The sequence below is a fragment of the Chaetodon auriga genome, chromosome 7 (assembly GCF_051107435.1).
Source record: "Chaetodon auriga isolate fChaAug3 chromosome 7, fChaAug3.hap1, whole genome shotgun sequence".
Classification (NCBI taxonomy): domain Eukaryota; kingdom Metazoa; phylum Chordata; class Actinopteri; order Chaetodontiformes; family Chaetodontidae; genus Chaetodon; species Chaetodon auriga.
In genome coordinates, this window is record NC_135080.1 from 2,378,073 (window position 1) to 2,399,281 (window position 21,209).

The 21,209-nt window shown below is 46.9% G+C and overlaps 2 protein-coding genes and 3 non-coding genes across 11 annotated transcripts in view; 3 read left to right on the forward strand and 2 right to left on the reverse strand.

The window, feature by feature from the left end:
* The first annotated feature begins 876 nt into the window (after positions 1-876).
* Positions 877-14,342, forward strand: LOC143323600 (calpain-9). Of its 2 annotated transcripts, none has more exons than XM_076735528.1 (20): positions 877-1,160; positions 4,985-5,054; positions 5,751-5,869; positions 6,119-6,252; positions 6,533-6,704; positions 6,885-6,956; positions 7,050-7,141; positions 7,321-7,395; positions 7,585-7,739; positions 8,493-8,650; positions 8,734-8,942; positions 9,125-9,194; positions 9,782-9,856; positions 9,978-10,038; positions 10,318-10,382; positions 11,444-11,512; positions 11,629-11,707; positions 12,521-12,637; positions 13,463-13,521; positions 13,767-14,342. In XM_076735528.1, exons 1-20 carry the CDS (start codon positions 912-914, stop codon positions 13,791-13,793), a joined length of 2,127 nt encoding a protein of 708 aa, XP_076591643.1. In that variant the 5' UTR covers positions 877-911; the 3' UTR covers positions 13,794-14,342. The 2 variants fall into 2 exon arrangements, with proteins under 2 accessions (XP_076591643.1, XP_076591644.1); XM_076735529.1 differs by having other exon boundaries at positions 9,125-9,161.
* trnak-uuu (transfer RNA lysine (anticodon UUU)) lies at positions 9,641-9,713 on the reverse strand. Its single transcript has one exon. It is a non-coding gene; the product is annotated as a tRNA-Lys (tRNA).
* trnak-uuu (transfer RNA lysine (anticodon UUU)) lies at positions 10,572-10,644 on the forward strand. Its single transcript has one exon. It is a non-coding gene; the product is annotated as a tRNA-Lys (tRNA).
* Positions 11,027-11,099, reverse strand: trnak-uuu (transfer RNA lysine (anticodon UUU)). Its single transcript has one exon. It is a non-coding gene; the product is annotated as a tRNA-Lys (tRNA).
* A 2,324-nt stretch (positions 14,343-16,666) lies between the features above and the next one.
* Positions 16,667-21,209, forward strand: part of actn4 (actinin, alpha 4) — a 41,961-nt gene continuing 37,418 nt past the window's right edge. For 5 of the 6 annotated variants that reach the window (XM_076734214.1, XM_076734210.1, XM_076734213.1 and 2 more), the window contains exon 1: positions 16,668-17,048. In XM_076734214.1, the coding sequence (XP_076590329.1) occupies positions 16,923-17,048 (126 nt within the window). In that variant the 5' untranslated portion in view covers positions 16,668-16,922. Of the gene's footprint in view, positions 17,049-21,209 lie in introns of all 6 variants that reach the window. The other variant, XM_076734215.1, reaches the window with a different exon arrangement.

Genomic DNA, 21,209 nt, shown 5'->3' on the forward strand with positions numbered 1-21,209 from the left:
TCATGCTGCTCTCTGAACATTTTGAAGACTTTGTCTGCTGCTTCGTTTCCAGGAAGTTTTATCAGAACACACACTGTTTATCGTGATGGCATCAGGGCGTTACACTCATTACGCAAAGTAAATCAAGACATGAATTGCTGCTTAGTCATCATGTTGTGAGTTCCTGTGTTTTCCTGCATGTGTAATGCTTTCACAGATGATGGGATGGATGATTTCATGCTGCCCTGCAGGATTCAGAGCACCAGTAACATGTTGATGGAAGAGATTTTGCTGCTGTAAGCGACTCCACTGAATATGAATCAACACCTCTCACAATGATGAGATTGAACTGTGCAGATGTATCCTCTCACTGAACTGACGGTGCTGATGGTGCTAAATCCACTGATTTATCACAGAAATCATTCTGGGAAAGTTTCACTTTAATGGGAAAATTGAGCATAACGTTTAAAAAAACAGTTCTATGTAATGAACAGCGACATTTCACTGCACCTTTCAGGCTGGGTGACATGTTGGGGGTGAAGACATGATAACCACTCCTCATTCTGCACCAGCTCATCTTTTAACTCTCAGCAGGGGGACAGACGTCGGTCCTCGAGGTCTGAGTCCTTCACACTCAAAGTTTGCGTAACTTCTGGCTCGTGCAGTTCGTTTGAATTCTCTGGAAGCTTGACATGAATGACTTCTGATGACTTGTTTGCGTTTGCACGAGAGGAAGTCAGAGAAAAGCCCGCAGCAGTGACCTGGGAGCACTTCCAACCACCCACACCTTCCGCTCAGGTGAGCATCTGTCTCTGTACCTGTGCAATAGGGCGTGGCTTCCCTGTGCTTTTTAACTTATGTGCTCGCGTGGAAGTCAGACAATCCAGTCCAGTTGAGAAGGGGCTGAAGGTGGAGCTCGTAGCAGATTTGACATGATAAAGTCTTTGAGTGTGTCCTCTGAGGGCTCCCTGCCCCCGCTGGAGGATGATGTGGACTCGGTCTGCTCCGACGAGCTGCTCGGCTCTCAGTCCCGGCGCTGGCTGGCGGACCTCCTGACCGGAGACATGCCTCCGGAGAGCGCGGACGTCCACACGGTGGGCCGGGACGGACTGTTCGTGGACTATCACTTCCCCCTGGGAGAGCTGGAGCTGCAGGCGAACGTCCAGTGGAAACGACCTCAGGTAAAGAAGAGACTAAACCTGACCGTGGAACAGTCCGCTTTAACGTCTGCATTCAAATATCCATTTAATTCAACAGCGACGCGAGCATCGACAGTGTGCAGACCTGCAGACAACCGAGCATCCAGCTGCACACTGTCAGTGACTCAAGTACTGTACTTCAGCACAGTTTGGGGTACTTGTACTTCATTTCATGCTGCTTTGTACTTCTAATGTGCGACATATCAGACAGTAATATTCTAAGTGATACACCTGAGCTGCTGTTGGATAGTTTCATTTATGGCAATTCATCATGATTTATGGGTTTATCATGTTTTGCATCAGTATCTTACACTTTCTGCTCAGTGACTGCAGTGGTGTAAAAAGTACTGTGTGGTGCTTTGAAACATTTAGAAAATGACTTCCAGGATCCTGCTTTGTGCAAATAAACCTGATTTTCTGACATTCTTCAGCACATGGAGGCTTGTTAAGTACTGAGAAGAAAATGCAGAGGGAGGGTCACTAAGGGCAGAATACCATAAAAACCTACTACAGCATATCACAGTTTATGTTAATATGAGGAACAAACCACAGGGGATGAGAGCGTCTTCATATAAAGTACTAATACACCCATTACTGAGTAATACAGTACACGTACAGTATAACAGTGTACTGCAGGTTAGTGCTGAGTGTTGATACTGAAACTGACAGCAGCCTCATGAAATCACATTTACTATCAGTGACTCACACGTGGGTCTTTCTCTGTGAGTCAGACGTGACATAACATGTGTAATGAGCAGTTATAGCCGTGTGCCAGATGTGAAGCTGCTGTTTGAGGCCCTGCTGACTTCACTGGAGACGCTGCCTCAGTTTTTGGCCCCTGAACAGTTATTTTTCGGTATGAGACAGAGGAGCTGTGGCGGATGGGTGTGTTTCAAAGAAATAAAGCAGGGATATAAAAACACAAAGGCCTGCAGGGCCGTTTGTTATGGATGTCAGCCCAGTGTTGTCTGTTGACATGCAGCTTCTCCTCGTTGGGGCCGGGCCGGCCTCGGTCCGCATGAGATAAAACCTGCTGCTGTATTTACACTCAGCCATTGTTGAGTAAATATGTCAAGTCTCTGCACTGGCACAGAGAAAGACGTCATACAGGATTAATTACACTTGGTGCAGTGACAAAGGCAACTGGAGTTCACTTTTCTTTTCTCATTGTCTCCCTGCTTTCAGGCTGCAGGACGGTCCACTGTTATTATGAAACTGCCAGCAGGGACATTTAAAGTGTTCTCTAGAGTGTGTAATGTGATGTATGAAGTTCAATGAGTTGTCCTTTATGTTTGTTGTGTTGGAGGGTTGAATCAAAGGCGACGACGCAGTTGTAGAAACTTGAAAATGTTTTGCCTCTCATCCAGCAGGCTGCTCATGTTCTGACTGACCGACAGGGAGTCCCAGGTGTTTAACCTCTGAGGGGTCATAACCACGGTCAGTGACACCATGTCAGTTCCTCTGGCTGTGTCGTTACAGCTGCTGGAGTCACCTGAGTCCAGGTGTGAACAGCAGATGTAGGGTAGGGTTGTTAAATGTCCCTCCTCTGCTGAATGATGGTTTCTCTGTTTTTACATAAATAGCCTCCTTCGATCTGTCCTCCCTGTCTGTATGGACGCTCGACTGAGTGTCCCCTGTCTCTCAGGTGGAGGTGAACTGCTGAGTGTTGACCTGAGGAGTTGGCCTTCCTGTGTTGCGCCATGCATTGGTTTAATGGATGTGCACCTCTGACTACACACAGCAGGTTGCTTTTCTTGTGTTTGGATGTGTCGTCAGACTGGAGCAGTTTGTGTCTTTGGTGTTTATAGAAAATCCTCCTGAGTGTCGCAGAAACCTCCAGACGTGTGTGGAATGACCAAGCTCTGGTGTTAGTTCTTCTTCTCTTCACCTGCAGTGTTGGTGTTCTTCTTGGATCTTGTGGCTGTTTCCACAAAGGTCCAGTCAGATCCACAAACTTCAAGCAGGTGTTTCCTGTGTACTCCAGCGTGGAGGCTCCTGTCCTCTACAGTCTAACAGTTTGACTCAGATTTACAAGCCTCACAAAGGTTGCATTTATTGCAGAACCTTTAGACTGATAAGACGAGTTCAGTTTCCCAAAAACAAAACCTCAAACTTGTTTCCATGAGCAGTGAAAAGTAAAGCACAGGTGGACACAAAGGAGACGTTCTCTGCGATGACAGACCTGATTATTAAGTGTCATATTTAACTGACAGAGGAAGAATTTCCTCTCAGTGTTTTTGATTCTTCGTAGAGATTACAGTCCAAGTGTCTCACGTACGGCACAGTCAGCTCCTCCAAATATCTCTACGGTGTGGAAATCTGTGGTCTCACTGCAGAAGTCAGTGAGAGGTTTGAGTCCTGTGGGTTTGAAGAGACGTGCAGTGTTGTTTATTCTTCTCTTAAACGTGGACAGTCTTTATTTTATGGTATTTTCTCCCTGTTGAGTCAGCAGGACGACTGAGAGCACTGCAGAGACGGCTGGTTAATCCAGGCCAGTGGTGCAAAGTAACTCAGTACATTTATTCAAGTGTTGTACTAGAGTAGTATTTCCACTTTCTGATACTTCCTACTCCTTCTCCACCACATTTTAGAGGTAAATATTCAACGTTTTACTCTGTCTGTGGTAAAATATCTCAGCACAGATCGAACTGGTGGCGTTCCCTGAAGGATGTGTTTAACAGCTTTGTTGGTCCAGTGACTTTTCATTGAGCGCCACCATCATGTCAGAGTTTCCTCTTGTCCAACACGTGAGTTTTTGAGGGAAAGTATCTTGTAATGTAATTTGAGGTTAAGAATAGATCAAAAGCATCTCTGAATGATTACAGTGACCAATAAGTCTTTCATTGTGTATATGACATGAGAGGAAGACAGAAAAAATCCAAATCTCTCCTTTAAAGGAATATTTAAGATGCTGAGGTCAAACATGGACACAGTGGTGGAGAAAACATTTAGAGGACGCTGCTTTGGACGCAGTCCCATCTGCTTATCAGACATGAAGTGAACTTTCAAATTCGAATACATTTTTTGGTTATATAACCGCCTCAGCCAGCAGCTTGTCACTGGGTTTCATCATCGTGTCGTAGCTGCAGGGTGGTCCGTCCCCGGCATACACACCGATCCTGTTGAACTGGTACTGAGGACTGTGACTCACACACAAACAAACACATGCTGTATACATACAGCGCTCTTCAACACCTGTGTGAAGCTCTCTGGTCCACAATGAAATAATATCTGGTTTATTTTATTGCTTCCGTTTCAAAAGAATGAACCCTGCATGTGTCTGCTGTTATCTGGTGTGACTGTGGGGACATGACTGTAATTCCACCGTATGTTTTCTGTCCTTTCAACTGTGACTCTGACTTTGGCTGCTGATCCTCTAATACTAAACTTTTTCATGCAGCTTTTCTGTAATGACAGAACAGAAACCAGCCAGATCTGACAGAACAGATCAGCCTGTAAAACATGTTTTAAGACGCCCTGAGCTGAAGCTGTGGGCTGATGTGTCCGTCATCACCACAGCGCAGTGACGACATATGTGACCCTCATCATATATTTGGGGTTTTCAGAAGGACTTGGTGAGATCGTGCTGTTGGAGGACTCCTTCCATAGAACAGACACTGTTTATGCTCTGAAAGCTGATCTTTAATAATTAACTGCCACTCCCTTTGGCACGATGCTGCTCAGACGTGCTAAATCCTGTTTTTTGTCCCCATCTGTTTCCCCCTTCTCATTTATTTCTCCATCCTTCCTCTTATCTCCTCTTCCTCCTCTTCCTTTTGTTCAAACAATCATCATGCTGTGTCTAGGAGCTCTGTTCTTCGCCTCAGTTCATAGTCAATGGAGCTACGCGCCTGGACGTCCGCCAGGGAAAACTCAGTAAGTACACAACTGCAGTAGTGTTACACAATTCAGTGCTTTCCACCAGGGACACTTTTCCCATGAGACAGTTGAGTAAAAAGCATTCAGTCCCGTCCTCTACAGATCAGAGCTCTCACCTGGGCTCACCTGGTCAGACACAGTACAGGTTTAGTTATAGTTCATGCACCTGCACTTCTTCGTTGTTTCCGTCTAGTTTTTAGGTTTCTAGTTGTTTGACGACACACAGTGTTTTAACACTTACCACAAAGGACCATATGAGGGTGAGCGTCAAGAAGCAGCATATGTCTATGAAGGAGTCTAACAATCAGCACCTGATGCACCTGAGACTGAGTCTGGCACAGACTTGCAGTAAAGCTGTATTTTGTGCGTTCGTTATGCACCTGTTCCTCCTGACCGCTGACAGGAACAAACAGTGGAGTTTACACTCCCATTGTCTACATCCTGCAGTGTGATGTGATCTGATCCATGTGACGTATCCACCTGTGATTAATCAGGCGGTGTTTCCACCTGATGACAGATACCTGTTTAATCCAGTGGGATGTTTTATGAATGCACACGGCATGAATCAACTGGCACAATGGATTCTGAGGGCCAAAGACGATTCAGCAGAGGAGCCTTTAAAAAGGAACCAGGGCGTATGAGCATTTCACCTTCCTGATAATCTGACCTACTTCTCAAACCTGCTTTCCTCAGATGACTGCTGGTTACTCTCTGCTATCGCGTCTCTCTCTGTGCATCGCACCCTGCTAAAGAAGGTCGTGCCTCTGGGACAGAGCTTCCAGGACGGATACAACGGCTGCTTCACCTTCAGGGTAAATACCTGAACGATGCCAGAGGTGTAGTTTTCTGTGCGGCACGGAGATTCCTGTTTGTTTTGTCAAGGTTGAATTCTTAGTCTCAAGAAGCCGAAAACAGACGTGAGGTTTAAAATGAAGGAGGACAAAAAGGACCTTAAAGTTTAAAACCCTTCCTGTCTGTTCCACTCATGCCCTGTCACTTTCTGCATGATGGCGGATTTTGGTGAAGTTGTGCCAAACACCACCCTCTCGGTTTGTCTGCAGTTCTGGCAGTACGGTCAGTGGGAGGAGGTGAGGATCGACGACTTGTTGCCGACTCAGGACAACAATCTGATCTACCTCAGCTCTCCTGACAAACACGAGTTCTGGAGCTCCCTGCTGGAGAAGGCCTACGCCAAGTGAGAGTGTGTGTGTGTGTGTGTGTGTGTGTGTGTGTGTGTCATTCGCATGTAAGAAAACACTTAACATTATCACAATGAACGTAAACAACCAACATGGCTATTGTTAGTGCTCACAGCTGTCAAGCTAACATGTTAGCATTTTGACATTTTGGCTGCACTTTCTCTGCTGCTACTAGCTCGCTATCGCTTTAGCTTATGTCTGCCTGACTTTGCACTCTGGGAAGATGCTTCCACCTGGAATCTGATGTCTTCGTCCTCCCCGTGTCTTTTGTCCCAGGGTGAAAGGTGGCTACAGAGCTCTGGACATGGGCTTCCCTCATGAGGCCATGGTTGATATGACGGGCGGGGTGGCTGAGGTGTTGAGCGTCTCCTCGCTGCCCAGAGACCTGCCGACCTTCCTCAGGCGTCTGCTGGCTAAAGGAGCGCTCATCAACTGCGCCAACTGCCAGGTACAGCGAGGAGGTTAGCGGTGGCGAAAGACTTGTCGGGTCTGCTTTAAATCGGTGGACCTGCTGGGAAACATGTTCCCGCTGAATGTTTACACTGTGTTTGCTCTGTGATGAGTCACATGAGTGAAATTTCGCCCTTCTCTTCTGTCCTGACTGTGGGTGGATGTGTTTTCCCTGCAGGGTCCTTTGGAGAAAAGGAATGAACTCGGGATCATGTTCAGACATGCCTACTCTCTGACTGCAGTAGAGAAGGTAAATGTCCCTAAACGGAGCAGAAATGGAGATTCATCACCGCCTGTTCTTCCCTCTCTCACCTTTTCTGCCTGTTTCCTGCTGCTCTGCCAGGTGAAGACCACACACGGCACTGAGGATCTGGTGCGAGTCCTCAACCCCTGGGGCAACACAGAGTGGGAGGGGGCCTGGAGTGACATGAAAGGGTCGGTGCTCACAAACAGCAGCTAAATTAGTTCTCAATTAAAATGAAAATGTCGTAATTAAGAAAACTGGAAGTCAGAATTAACTTGCTGAAACTTCACTGACACCGTTTTTTTTCTTATGGAAACGATAACATTAATTTAAAAAAGTGTCCCCTGCCTCCGTCCCTGTGTCCGTCCAGGCCGGAGTGGAACACAGTGAGCGTGGAGGAGCAGAAAAGACTGGACAGGGTCGTTCGGGAGGACGGGGAGTTCTGGTGAGTTTTATGACCCTTTGTCTTCAAACACTTTGATGAGTTGATCAAAGGCTGCAGGGATCTGAATACGTTCAGACCGCAGGTTTCTTTATAGATGATGGAGTCAGAGGATTCACAGATGTGTTTTCTGACGATTTAAAAAGATTTAACACAGTTGGGAAACATCAAACCCGTCTCACTCTCCATCAGGATGTCGGTGTCAGACTTCAGACAGAACTTTGAGGTGATGGAGGTTTGTCACCTGACCGAGACTCTCGGCAAAGACGGTGCCGTGCCGTGGTCCTGCATAATGCATCATGGGAACTGGGTGCCGTGCATCACAGCAGGAGGCTCTGCCCAAGGGGGTAAGACACATACACATACGATGAAAGCCGTGGTCATTATTTACTTAAATTTAAGCAGATTATTATTAAAGGCTCACCTCAGCTCATTTAGAGCAGACTGTGGATCTGACATGTATTGTGTGATCATCATGGTGCCAATAATGTAACTGTGCCACACCTATGTTCTGCACAACAGGTTTGATGTGAACACGTCTGCATGTCACTTGCGTTGTATGTACGTTTAAGCTCTGCAGTCAGAAATATTCCTCTTCCTTTTTCACACACTGCCTGCTGAGGTCGACAGCTCTTTGTGCAATGTTACAGATCCATTAATTGGGGTTATTTTTCAACTCCCATCAAGCTGAGACAGGTTTATTTGTGGAGCAACAGTCATAATAACAGCACCACACCACAGACTGGCAGCACACTGTCTGTCTGTCTGTCTGTCTGTCTGTCTGTCTGTCTGTCTGTCTGTCTGTCTGCATGGCTCTGAATGAACTTCTCAGACAATATGTCGTATTGATCGAGTTATCCTGCAGTCAGAGTTGGTAAATGTCACATTCTGAAGTTGCTGCTTTGGATGATGCTGCAAACTGCTGTGTTTCTAATGGAAGCTCCCATTGTGGCATCAAAGGTTTAAAGGTTAAAATGAACCAATGCCCTGTTCACAACATGATACACAGTATAAATACACCATCCTGACGTCAGTTTTGTCTGTGTGTGTGTGTGTGTGTGTGTGTGTGTGTGTGTGTGTGTGTGTGTGTTTGTTTCCAGGCTCCTTCTGGCAGAACCCTCAGTTCCACTTCGTCCTGTCGGAGGTGGACAGCAACATGGCCGACTCTCGGAAGACCTGCTCCTTCATTTTGGCTCTGATGCAGAAACACCAGAGACGCAGAGGCATTCACCTGTCCATAGCCCTGCATATATACCCGGTACACACACACACACACACACACACACACACACACACACACACAAAGTTAGCGCTTACTCTAACTGTGTGATGTCTCTTCAGGCCAATCCACAGAACACGAACCTGTCGCCTGAGGACTTGAGCCGCCTGCGCCCGGTCCTCTGCAGCCCCCATTACTCCTCACGCCGGGAAGTCGTTCTTCGGGGGTCCCTCCCACCGGGTCGTTACGTCATCATCCCTTCGACCTCCGAGCACAACCAGCAGGGAGCGTTCCTCCTGCGGGTGCTGACGGAGCAGGGCAACGCCGCCACGTGAGTCATGGATCAAAAGATGGAAGCCAAAGAATTCAGAACTCGTCAAAAAGAGCAGCTTGATTCATCGTCATTTCCACCGTGATGACAGAACTTAAGTCTTTGAATTCTAGTTTCTTTAGATGTGGAACTTTTTGTGATTACAGATATGATTGTAATATTTTTCATGCTTTTTTTTGCAGGCCGGCTCACAAACCTGTGCCACAAGATGCAGCAGAGGTAGGAGACGAGTTAAATCAGCTAAATGCAGAGGTGATGAAATGTGACCTTGTCAGGGAGCTCAGTCACTCTGTCATTCAGGCTTCAGGTCCCTGTTTGAGTGAGAAAAGGGTTAAATTGACTGAAGCACACATGAACTGGTGGAGCTGGAAACAGCAGCTGATTCTGGTCTGTTCCTGTTCGTGTCGCCGTGTCGCTTCTGTGCTGTGAACTGATTCTAAGTCAGTGTCACGTAGGATGTGTGTTCAGGCCACACGTGTGAACAAAAACAGCTCCGTCGCTCCTCTAGAGATTCCTTCATGTCACATGGTGAGTTTACATGTTAAAAGGATGTGATTTGCTCTTGTCTCATAGCTGCATAAGAAGCAGGCAGCTGAAGTTGCAGTTTCCTGAAAGTCAACTGCAAACTGTGTACCACTCATGTCATGAAGACAGATCATATTTGCCTCATTGTGCTTCAGACATCTTAAAACTTCTGTCGCCTGAACAGGGACTTGAACCCTGGACCCTCAGATTAAAAGTCTGATGCTCTACCGACTGAGCTATCCAGGCCCTGATGTGCTGCATCCACATGTTCACTTCCATGTCTGTCAGCGTCAACATGTGTGTTTGTCCTGCAGCATTCGTTTTCTCAGCACGCTGCTCTTCCCTCTCCGAAGTCTACTGCACACCTGTTCAAGAAGCACTGCAACAAGGTGAGCTGAGCTGAATGTGAAGAGGTGTGTGTGTGTGTGTGTGTGTGTGTGTGTGTGTGTGTGTGTGTTGAAGTGACCCTCCCATCTCGTGTTGTGACTGTTTCCTGCTGTGTGTCGTCAGAAGGGCTTTTGCAAACCACTTCACCTGCACCACCTGCTGACTGAGGCCATCCAGGGAGGAGGTCAGTGATGTCTCTGCTGTCACGGGCGGATTAACAGACGAGTTCAGACGAGTTTACTTCAACAGAATGCTGTTTCCAAAATCTCATTCCTTCTTTGGTTTTGTGGTTTTAGTCTTGCAGAGATTTGTCTGCAGTCATGTTTCAGGTGCAATAAAATGTAGATAAAACCAGAGCTGATTGGTTTGTTGCTCAGGTGCAGTCAGTCTTTAATCTGTTTACAGTCTTTACACTTCCTGTTTGCATGTTTTAATGTCCTCTGACGGCTTCACTTGTGTTCAGTTTTGGCCGGCAGTGAGAGGTACTTGGCTCTGGAGCACTGCAAGAGCATGGTGGTCCTCATGGATGTATCCTTAAAAGTCATACAACACCTGAAGAAGTGCAGGAAACGTCCAGGTTTCAGTTTAAGAAGACAGACGAGTCAACCGCAAGTGAAGATGATAAAAGACAAACATGAGCATGGACACCTGTTGTCTTATTTTTAATCGTAACACACACACTGTTCATGGGTGTCTACTATGAGGAAGTTTTATAGAGCCTGGATAGCTCAGTCGGTAGAGCATCAGACTTTTAATCTGAGGGTCCAGGGTTCAAGTCCCTGTTCAGGCGATGTTTTAAGCTGACATGCACAAGAAAGAAGTTTATGAGCTGAACTGCGAACTTTACTTCAGTCTCATTTCCACCAACTTAGCAGTCAGTATCTGTGTCTTAAGGCCCTCTTACCTCTGATAATTTCCATGTTAGTAGGACAGTAGTTGTATTAGTTACTGTCCTGTAATGCATGAAGAAAATAGAACAGCTGCAGAAAATAGTTACAGAAATCTTTAAAAGCAATCATTCACAGAAGGATTCTCGAGTTCCAGTTTGATTGACATGTTAGTTTGTTACTGCACAGACTGTTGAGGTACACAGTACTGTTTGGGATGAAGTATTAACCACTGAGTGATTTACCTGCAGTTGATGTCGACTTCATCTGCTCTAAAAACTCTGTCGCCTGAACAGGGACTTGAACCCTGGACCCTCAGATTAAAAGTCTGATGCTCTACCGACTGAGCTATCCAGGCTCTGAAATCAGGAGTTTCTCTTAATTTTCCGCTTCCTGTCATGATCGTTATGAAGCTCTGAGACTCAAAGTGACACAGCAGAAGTTCCAAATCAAGACTTTATGATAAACTTTAGCGCTGCATTTAGAGGCTGCTGGGTAGTTCACATCATCTCTCCAGTGAACGTCTGCAGCTCCTCAAAGACAGTTGAATCAACACGTTTTTAACAGTTTCAACAAAAACTGGACACTCTAACCTCCATGGAGGAGGATTTTCTGCAGGGCTGTTGTGCTGCGTCTCTCAGCAGCGTGTCGGCTCGTTCTCATCCGCCTGGTTCATTTCCTTGACCTCAGTTTTTTCCTCAGAGCCAAGGCATCGCTCAGCTCAACTGGCCAGAGTTTCAGAGTCTGTGGGAGAAGATCAGGAGGTGGACGGTGAGCTTATCAACACACCACAGCATCCAGCAGAGCAGCACGTGACTGTGAAGCGAAGCTTTTTTTCTTTCGTGCCGTTCTTCATTCATTCGGTCTGGTGTTTCATGTCTCCGCAGGATATCTTCCTGGTGTTTGACAAGAACAAAACTCATCGCCTGGAGTATCAAGAGGTCTCCCCGGCTCTGAAGGCAGCAGGTGGGACTGAGGACACGCAGCAACTTAAAGTTCATTCACATTTCTCAGCTGCATCTCGTAGTTAATGTGTCCCAGCTCTGCAGTCTCTGCTGGGTTCAGGTTTTAGTGTTTGAGTCTGGGAAAACCAGCATGACCAACAGAGGGAGCCAAACCACCTCTCTGCACCTCCTCCTCTCTGCTGTTTGACTTCATTCACCTCCTCCTACACTATCTCTGGCTGCACTGAGTTATAAAGTCACATGTATAATTCGAGTGTTTGAGTTAGATCGACAATCATTATTTTTGTTGTCCTGAAGTTTACGAGTCTACAAACATCGCTGGTGTGAACTAACGCTTGTACAGATTCAGATTATACATGAAGAAGGTCAGTTCTTACTAAAGCAGGATATCAAACCTCACGACATTTAGATTAAACCTAGAGAACATACGCTGATCACAGCTCTCCAGACTTTCTTCTTTGTTGGTGCGCTTTATTTTGAAATGTTTAACGCTTAAATCACCCCACGTGAACTTCGTCCTTTCAGCCTTTTGATGTCATAAAAATCACACCCATCATTTGCTTCAGCTGGAATAAATCACTTAGTAAGAATACATCTCACCTGAGTTCCTTTTCACTTACAATCAAGTACATTTTCAAACTGTTACTTTTCCTTTTACTCAAGTCAAACACCAGTAAGTCATTAGAACATTGGTAAAGGATCAGTACTGCACAGGTGAGCTGGTCTGGTCGATACCTGCACATGTGTGTGAATGTCAGCATGCAGCAGCTGGTGTTTGTCTGACGTGTGTCTGTCTGCTCTGTCTCTGCTCCAGGCATCATGGTGGATGACCTGATAATGCAGCTGGTTGGACTGAGGTACACGGAGCCGGACATGACCATCAGCTACCCGGGCTTCCTGTACCTGCTGATGAAACTGGAGAGCATGATTCGTAAGGGAGGGGTGTGTGTGTGTGTGTGTGTGTGTGTGGGGGGGGGGGGGTTGGTTTGTCACAGTGATCAGGCAGAGGAGCTGAATGCTGCAAAGTAAAAACAACATTTAAATCAGTTAAATGTTGCATGACAGGAAGAGGGTGTGAAGATGGACAGAGGAGGAGACAGAGGGGACGTGAGAGGAAGAATAAGATGTTTTCATGCTTAACGTTAGAACAGAAAACAGTGGAGACAATGTCTGACGCAAAGCAGGAATAATAAGGAGTTATCAGTCAGAGAAGATAAAGGCTTTGTAACTTTTTAGAGGTTTCTCAGCCACGTCAGTCGTACTCCCAACCAGATTTTGCAGCAGTTTTTAGTTTCATTTGTGTATCATCACCTGAAAATACGAACTGTTGTGTTTTCGTTACATAAGAATGTTTCTACAGTAGCCCAGAACGGACAAACCAGCCACTGTAGCTTCTCCTACACACTTGGAAAGGGAGGCTGAAGTGAGGGCTGCTCAGTTGGTTGCAGTCTGCAGCTTCACCACTAGATGTCACTAAATCCTGCACACTGGTCCTTTGACAGTCACACAGAGCAGAAACAGCCATAAACAAGTCAGCCAGTCAGCTGTTTGAGCAAAGACACAGAACTAAAGTCATGATGCACAAATATTACACAAGCCACAGTGAGAGAACACAGCAAAGAGCAGCAACAAAGAGTTTTACTTCAAGTTCAACTCGAAGTTTGCCTGTGATGCATGAGAGGATGGATTCAACCTTCCTGTTAACTCTACCTTCAGTTGTTCACTGTCTCTTCATTGTTTTTGTCTTCTTCTGCAGACAAATTTCAAGCGTACGACATGGCGGGAATGGGAGCTGTGACGGTCAACTTCAGACAGGTGTGAACACAGATTTATACCTACATACTGACTCCTTCCTCTTTATCTGCTTCAGCAAATGATACTTTGAACAGAGAGTCGAATTATTATTTATTTAACTTTTAGAATAAGAATGACTTTAAATCTGCGTCTTAGTTTGGCAGATTCTTCATGAAACCTGTCAAACATGAAATAAAGTGTATTCATATTTAGAGTCTTTAAACCAGGTGATTCTCAACCGTTTTCTGTTCTCTGATTGGTTCCAGTGGCTCCACATGACCATGTACAACTGACCTGACCTGGTCCGCTGAGGCGGATTTATCAGGATTTGCTTTGGTGCAACGTAACAAAAGGCATTTCAGCAATTGGCTTAAAAAAAGAAAAAAAAACAGGTTGATATCTGACGGAGGCCAAAGTTCGGCCTCTGTCACGGCTCATAAACTGACTCCTCTTCAACCAGAGCGTCTTCAAATTAAGTCCATCCTGGATCTGTTATGATTTCAGTGCTTCACATGTATGAAAGTAGACGTACAGAAGAGTTCAATGGTAGAAACGAAAAACAGGCTTCGTCCTCAGACTTTAATCTTCCTCTTGTTTGTTTTCGTCATTTCTTCAGTCAGGTGAGGTTCATGAGTCACTGTGCTGCTGAGGAAGGGTCACCTCGCTGATTCAATGAGCAGATCTTTAAGATTGATTGATCCATTGACGCCTCGTACATGATTGTAAAAAATGTGCATGAAGTGGTTTGGAAATAATTTTTTCTGTCTCAGACTAATTGTTGGGCTTGTTGGATTTCAGCGTAATGTTTTGTGAATAAAGAAAATCTGTGAAGTTTGTTTTGACGCTAGCAGCACCAATCAGCACTTCATTTGGTTTGTTATATATATGAAAACAGAATATTTTTAATTGTTTTATATGATTCTAATTTAATGATGTGATAAATTGTGTATCTATTTCATTTTCTGCTGGACAGAACGGTCCGTGGGATATGTAACAGTAAATAACACACATCAATAAAATAAAGGATTCATTGCAGTTTGTTCACTTTTGTACCACATTTATTTACTTAGAGTTGATTAAAATCGATGTGTTGTCGTCTGCGAGCTGCTCATGTAAGCAGACAAGTCATCCCTCCCTCCCTGACCTCTGACCTCTGACCTCTGCCTCAGATATTTACAGATTCCCAGACCTTCAAACAAACATTTCCGGTGCTTCTGAATGTTTGTGTCGTCTGTTTTCTTGGTGTCTTTGTCCTTTTCCTTCTGCTCAGGTCGTGATTGAAAATGCGTACCTGCTGCTTCTGCTCTCCTGCTCATGTCGGTGTCGCTGCAGCTGTTCTGCAGGGTCTGAGCTCAGTGACCCCGACCGCAGGGGATGTGTTGAGAAACGACCCTCTGTTCTTCGCTCATGTCCGGTATGTGTAAATATCCGTCTTCCAGCATCATTTTTTAAAGTCAGAACACTCCAAGATATAAATACCAGAGCGTGTGTGTGTGCGTGTGTGTATGCGTGTGTGTTACATATCCTGTTGCACCAGTGTTGTGTTGGTTCAGACTGACTTTTCGGGATGGCATGTGACAGTCATACATCAGCCTCACCCTAACACACACCCTGTCTTTGTGTCAGCTCTCTGTGTGTTTATTGAATCACTGAACACTGTCTGTGCTGCACTTTTGATCACTTCCTTATCTTCCTCTCGCCTTCTTTCGTTCTGTGTGTCAGCATTCATATCAGCTGCCTGTGCGTAAACATCACCAGCTACAATCAGGACTCAACTTCTCTCTAAAACCCTTTAAAAAAAGATCAAAACAGTTCCTTCATAAGTGGCTCATTCCGCTAATGAGCCCAGACTCACACTCTAATTATGACTCAGAGCTGACCAATCACGGAGCTGCACTGGATGCCATCATGGAAGCTGAGGCATGGTCCTGTCTATATGATGCTCCAGGCTGCGCTGACGCTAATCGACCAGGACAGCCTGAACATGACCTACTTCTTGTGTAGGTGCTCCTGCAGGCTGGACGCTCACCGTGGAGACCAGCCTGTGCCTCCGCCTGCTGTGATGGATGATACTGCAGCTCAGGCCTCTCTGTTTTATGGTCCTCCGGGTCAGCGGTTCCCTGGATCATGACCCCGTGATGCTCACAGGCTGCACATGAATCAGCTGCTGAAGACTGATTTCCCCTTTTCAGGTTGTGTCATTTTATTACTATCAGAGGAGGCCAAGGGATTCAATGTCAAAGGACGCTGAATCTGAGTTAAAGAGGTGTTTTTGGTCTGACTCAGCACCTTGTGGCCTAGCTGTGCTGTAATGTGGGATTTGTAGGAATCAGCAGATCTGGCTCTTTAAGGCAGAATTACAAACTTTATAGCTGTGCCTCAAATTTTTTTCCAAGGTCTAATTTATCTGTAACACACATATTTTCTTTAATGTAATATTTTAAAACTTGACTAAGTCTGCAATGCAAACAACAAAGGACATCTAACCCTCCACACATGTTCTTATTGTTCCAGTCTTCTTATTTTTCAGTATTTCACAATTATAATGTGTCATTGTTTCAGCAAACTCACGTTCAAATGTCACATGAATATTCATGAGCTGCGTTAGCCTATAGACGCCGCTGGAGGCGCGTGTGTCAAATACACAGAAACACACACGCTCACACTGAAAGCTAAGTGGGGCTGCCTTCAAAATAAAATCTTACTACTTCCGGGGAGGACGTTTGAGATTTCCAGAAAAACACGTTTTGCACAAAAATCCCAAATTCACCTTTGCTCTTCTTTTATAATTAATTCTATACATTGATTTTATTATGGGACACTCTTCAGAAATGTATTAAGTATATATTTTTTATGGGTTTTGTCAATAAAAACCACACCTTGAATAAAAATGTGCTTTGATTAAAAACAGAGCAGGAAATCAGTGTGAATCTATGTAAAAGAGAAAGAAGAAAAGGTGATAAAGGTAAAAACGGGCGAACCAAACAACCAAAAAACGGACTTTAGCTGAATATTCGTGGGACTCAGTAGATTAAAGCGCTTTAAAGTTGAAGCGCGCATGACGAAAATCGTTTACTGTGAAAGGGCGGACCGGAAGCGCCGGGCGCGGTGGCTCCAGCTTGTCGGTGCGCTGCAGCCTGTAGGAGCGGCCGGTTCCTCCCAGCAGCCTCTCGGTTCAGAGGGAAAGCTTTTCTTCTCACAGCAGCAGCGGGGATTTTCTGACTACACACGCCGGATATTCATCACCTCCAGAGACACACTCTCTGCTGAAAGCGGCGACAGAAGGAGGCCGTGTATCCCTCCCCATCCCACCGCTCAGATTCGGGCCGTCGCTGCTTTTTTTCCGTTTTAATTTTTTTGTTTTTGTACGTTTTTCCCTCCTGACAGTTTCTCTGTGGCGCACTCAGGTTTCTTTTGCTGACATGGTAGATTATCACGCTGCCAATAACCAGTCCTCGGCCGGCGGGGTGCAGACCTACATGGAGCAGGAGAATGACTGGGACCGGGACCTGCTGCTGGACCCGGCCTGGGAGAAGCAGCAGAGGAAGGTAAGCGAACCCGAGTCGGGCCCAGCTGGGCCGAGTCGAGCCGGGCTGGGAGGAGGAGGAGGAGGCGGCGGGCGGAAAGAAAATGGCAGGGGAGGGATGGGATGGGGAGTGGAGGTCAGGCGGGCCTCGGTTTGCTCTGCTCACCCCGCAGCTGCCCCACTTTCTGTGAACCGTTCCCAGCCGGGCTCTCCTCGGCCTCTGACTAAATGCGGATTCCTTCGTCCTCCATGTGTGGAAGGACGCGGGTCCTCCTCCCGGGCGGAAACGGGGCTCCGCATTAGCTGCAAAAACCAGGCAGAGATTGAGACATGTGGGCTCTCAGAGCGGCTCAGATGGCGTTTGGTGAAGGCTTCAGTTCCGCATCGAGGCGTCCTGACCCACTTGTCCGCCTGCTCGGCTGGTTGGAGGCCGATAAGACTGGACAGGAAGAGCCGACCGATACGGGGGCGTTTAAGGCCGATATTTAGATAATTTAGCAGTGAAGCTGCTGAGATTCTGCTGTGATGTTTGTACTGAAACCTGGTTGAGTCTCATGGATCAGCTCTGGGCAGGGTGAGAAAGAGGTGAAAGTCCTCACATGGTCAGCAGCTCAGTGAAGGTTCAGACTGTTTGAAGATTTGTCTTATAGATCCAAAATATTAGACACAAATGAAACGATCACATGAGGTAGGCCATCATTGATCTGCACGTCAGGAGGTCATGTGGCCGGTCAGACAGCTCAGGTGAAGTCCTACCACACCAGTGCTGAGGTGTTGGAGCTGAAGCATCCAGCTGTGGAAGCGGAGCTGCTCTCACACCATTGTTCTATCTGCTGTCACACCCATGATCACACTCTGCCCAAAGCCCTGCAGGTTTCTGAGGCCACACTTCGTCTCACTGAGCTCAACCAGCCGCCCACATACTGCTGCAGGTTTTAGCTACATGAACATTTAGACACCAAGCGTCCCATCAGGTCCTGATCTTTGACCTGAAGCTCCACAAACCAAATGCCAGTCGAACCGCTCATCGCTAACATGAATGCAGCATTACACCTGTTTATTTATTTATCTAAAACACTTTACTCTCCATCCAGATCGTCCTCGTCCTCTGATTCTTCCTCCAGTTTTTTAATCGATGCCGCTGAGCTAATCGATGCTAATGTGCTTTGCAGTACTTTGGGAACCTGTGCGCAGTTTCGCTGTAGGCTGGAAATGAAAGCCGTCCACTAACGTCCACTGGACTGAGGTGTTTTTTACCCAGAGTTCCTCCTTCAGGCCTCCACTGAGCTGAATGATCGTGGCTGCCAGAGGAAATATGTCAAAAGCCAAGACAGATTCCAGCATGGACATGCACATGCAGTCCTGACCGCAAGGACACATAACATAAATGTCTCTCACGTCCGTTTGTCCCTCTGAATCCGCAGAGTGGAGAGGCAGAATTGCTTAACCGTGTGGAATGATTGGGAGGGTGTGTTTGTATGTGTGAGCCTAACCAGACTACGCACCCTGTCTTATTCACTAACTGGCCGCATGGCTGACATACTTTGGACTGGTGTGACAGCATGCCGAGCATTGAATCGTGCATTTTTATTAGGCCACTCAGCATTATAGCCGTCAACATCACACATGCCTGCAGCTGATTACCATCAAAGCTGGCGGGTCCAGTCCCTCACTGTTCACTCATGCTGGTTAGTCGACTGTGGGGACGTATTTGTCCAGAGATCACGCGGGTCAAAGTTTCTTCTGAAGGAGAAACTAACCTGCTAATCATTAACAGAGTGAGGCTGGTTGTGCAAACCTGGGCAGAGGTCTGTCCCGCCGCCGATAGGTGTTTGCTTGATTGGGAACAGTCCAGGCCGGGGGACGCGTCCCCCCGCCAAGCTCGAGCCCCGATGAGGTGGGGGAACGGAGGGCGAATTCCTGCGGTTTAATCGCGCTCGCTGTGCCAGTTATTGCGCAAAAGTGAGCGAATGCTTCCCGCAGGAATACGGAGAGAGACGTGGACATAATGAGTGTGGGAAAGGGTTTGTCCCTGTCGTGTGACGGCGAGTCAGTGAGGTCAAAAACAGGAGCGGTGCGTCCGATTTTCCACCGTGTCGAGTAATACAAGATGGGAAAAGAGACAGGAAACCGTGAGGGAGGAGACGAGGAGGTGGCATGTGACAGAAGAACTGAGTTTACATTAGACTTAAAGGACGGCTCCGTCAAGTTCAGATGAAGCTGCTCGAGCTTCATCTTTTCAGCAAACACACTGACAGAAAAATGACGCTCGGCTGCAGACTTTGAATAAAACTCACACAGCGTCAGTCTGCGTGTCTTTGGCAGGAGACACGTTCGTCCTTGCAGCATGTTTCCAGTTGTCCATTTCGTACATTGAGCAACATTTCTGAACACCCCAGAGTAGCTGGCCTGGGACCAGCCGAGTCCAGCGAGCTGCAGTTTGTTAGAGGCGTAGCTCCTCGCCTCACAAACATGTTATTAAGTCTTCCTCCCTGCTGTTGGATCCGCCACACGTCGAAACATGTCAAAGTACGCAGTGACGCCACCACAGGTTTTATTGTAACTCTCGGCACTGTGGCAGACGCTCCATGCAAATCCAGCCTGTCGGTGACAGTTAGGCTGCACATATTTCTCATGTCATGAGGTGGGTGGATGAGCTAACGAGGAAAGCAGTAAAGTACACGATCCAGAGGGCCCGGAGCTGACTGCATCACCGCCGGCGAGTCGTCTCATTGGTCAGCGTGATGATCAGATTGAACTCATTTGCTCCTCTGTGATGCTGCAGCTTTCGGTTAATTCACACAATGTGATTCATGCGCCGTGAATGACCCAGTGTAAGCATGCAAATGAGCAGACTGATCCAGGAACAGCAATCAGCTGCGGACTCTGGTGGTTATCTCTCCTCATTTTCCTACGAGAGCCGTCATTCTGTTTGCACAGCCGTGATTGGAGCTGCTGTGAGTGGACGGACGTCGGGGCTGTGCCTGATGGAGGGACGGGCGATGATTGGGTCACATGCTGCTGCTCCGCTCTCATGTTGAACAGTTTCAGATTGGAGTGTCCTCCAGCCTCACAGTCAGCAGCATGAATTAGCTTGTAGCCTGACACACCCTGCAAGTGCCCAGACTTGTAACACAGCACACACACACACACACACACACACACACACACACACACACACACTCTGATTTTCCATGGCTGCCAAGGTGGGCAGCTGGGCACAATGTTAGTTTGTTCTTTTGCCGCCCACTGTCACATGCTTCCTGTACGCTGGGCCGGCGGGCGGGCGGAGCCGGTTCAGATGGCCCGGGTTGGCTCAGGACGAGCTGCGAGTGACACTTTGTCGGGACAAATGGATCAAACAATGTGTCCTGACGTCGTCTCTGCGGCGGCTAAGATCTGGTTCGTGATAAGCTGCCAGGCGACGCTTTTCTCCTTCCTGTTTCAAAATTTTAAGGGATGAAGGGGGCTGAAAATGTGGACAATGGTCCGCTTGTAGAGAATTAAAGGAGCGCACGCTGTGATTGCGCGCCCTGTGATTGGCTGATTGAACATAGCAGACCTGAGCGAGGCGTGGCCGATACGAGAGGAACAAAAGCTTCAATCATGAAAGGCGGTGGAGCAGATATCAGTGAAATGTTCACCTGTAACGTCCTTCACTGTGTTGAGTCCGTCTCAGGTGAACAATGCCGACATTCATCCACACACGTCAGGCTTCACCTGCCCGGCCTGGACCGCCTCCTGCTGTGCCGTGTACCAGACATTTATATCTCTGTAGAGACGTTTAGTCGGACACATTTTCAACAATGCTGATAACTGATTGGTGCATTTGGAGCAGAAACACCAAACTTTTACTGCTTCCAGCCTCTCAGATGTGAGATTTGCTGCTTCTCTGTTTGGTGAACTGAATGTTTTTGGTGGTGAAAATGATGAATTTGAAGCACTTTTACTGGTTCAGTCGCATTTTCAGAAGCTTCCTTTAACTTGGAAGTTAAACTTCTCTGGACGTCTGCAGGCGTTTCGGGCTGTGAGATAAACCAAGAGTGGCCTTTGGTCATTCCCTCACTGCCAGCTGATTCCAGGTCAGCTGTGGGAAAGCGCTCCACCTCAGCTGACCGTGATCCAGAATCAGCTTGTGGACCTAAACAACGAAGCAGTCAGTCAAGCAGAGAGCCAGCGAGGG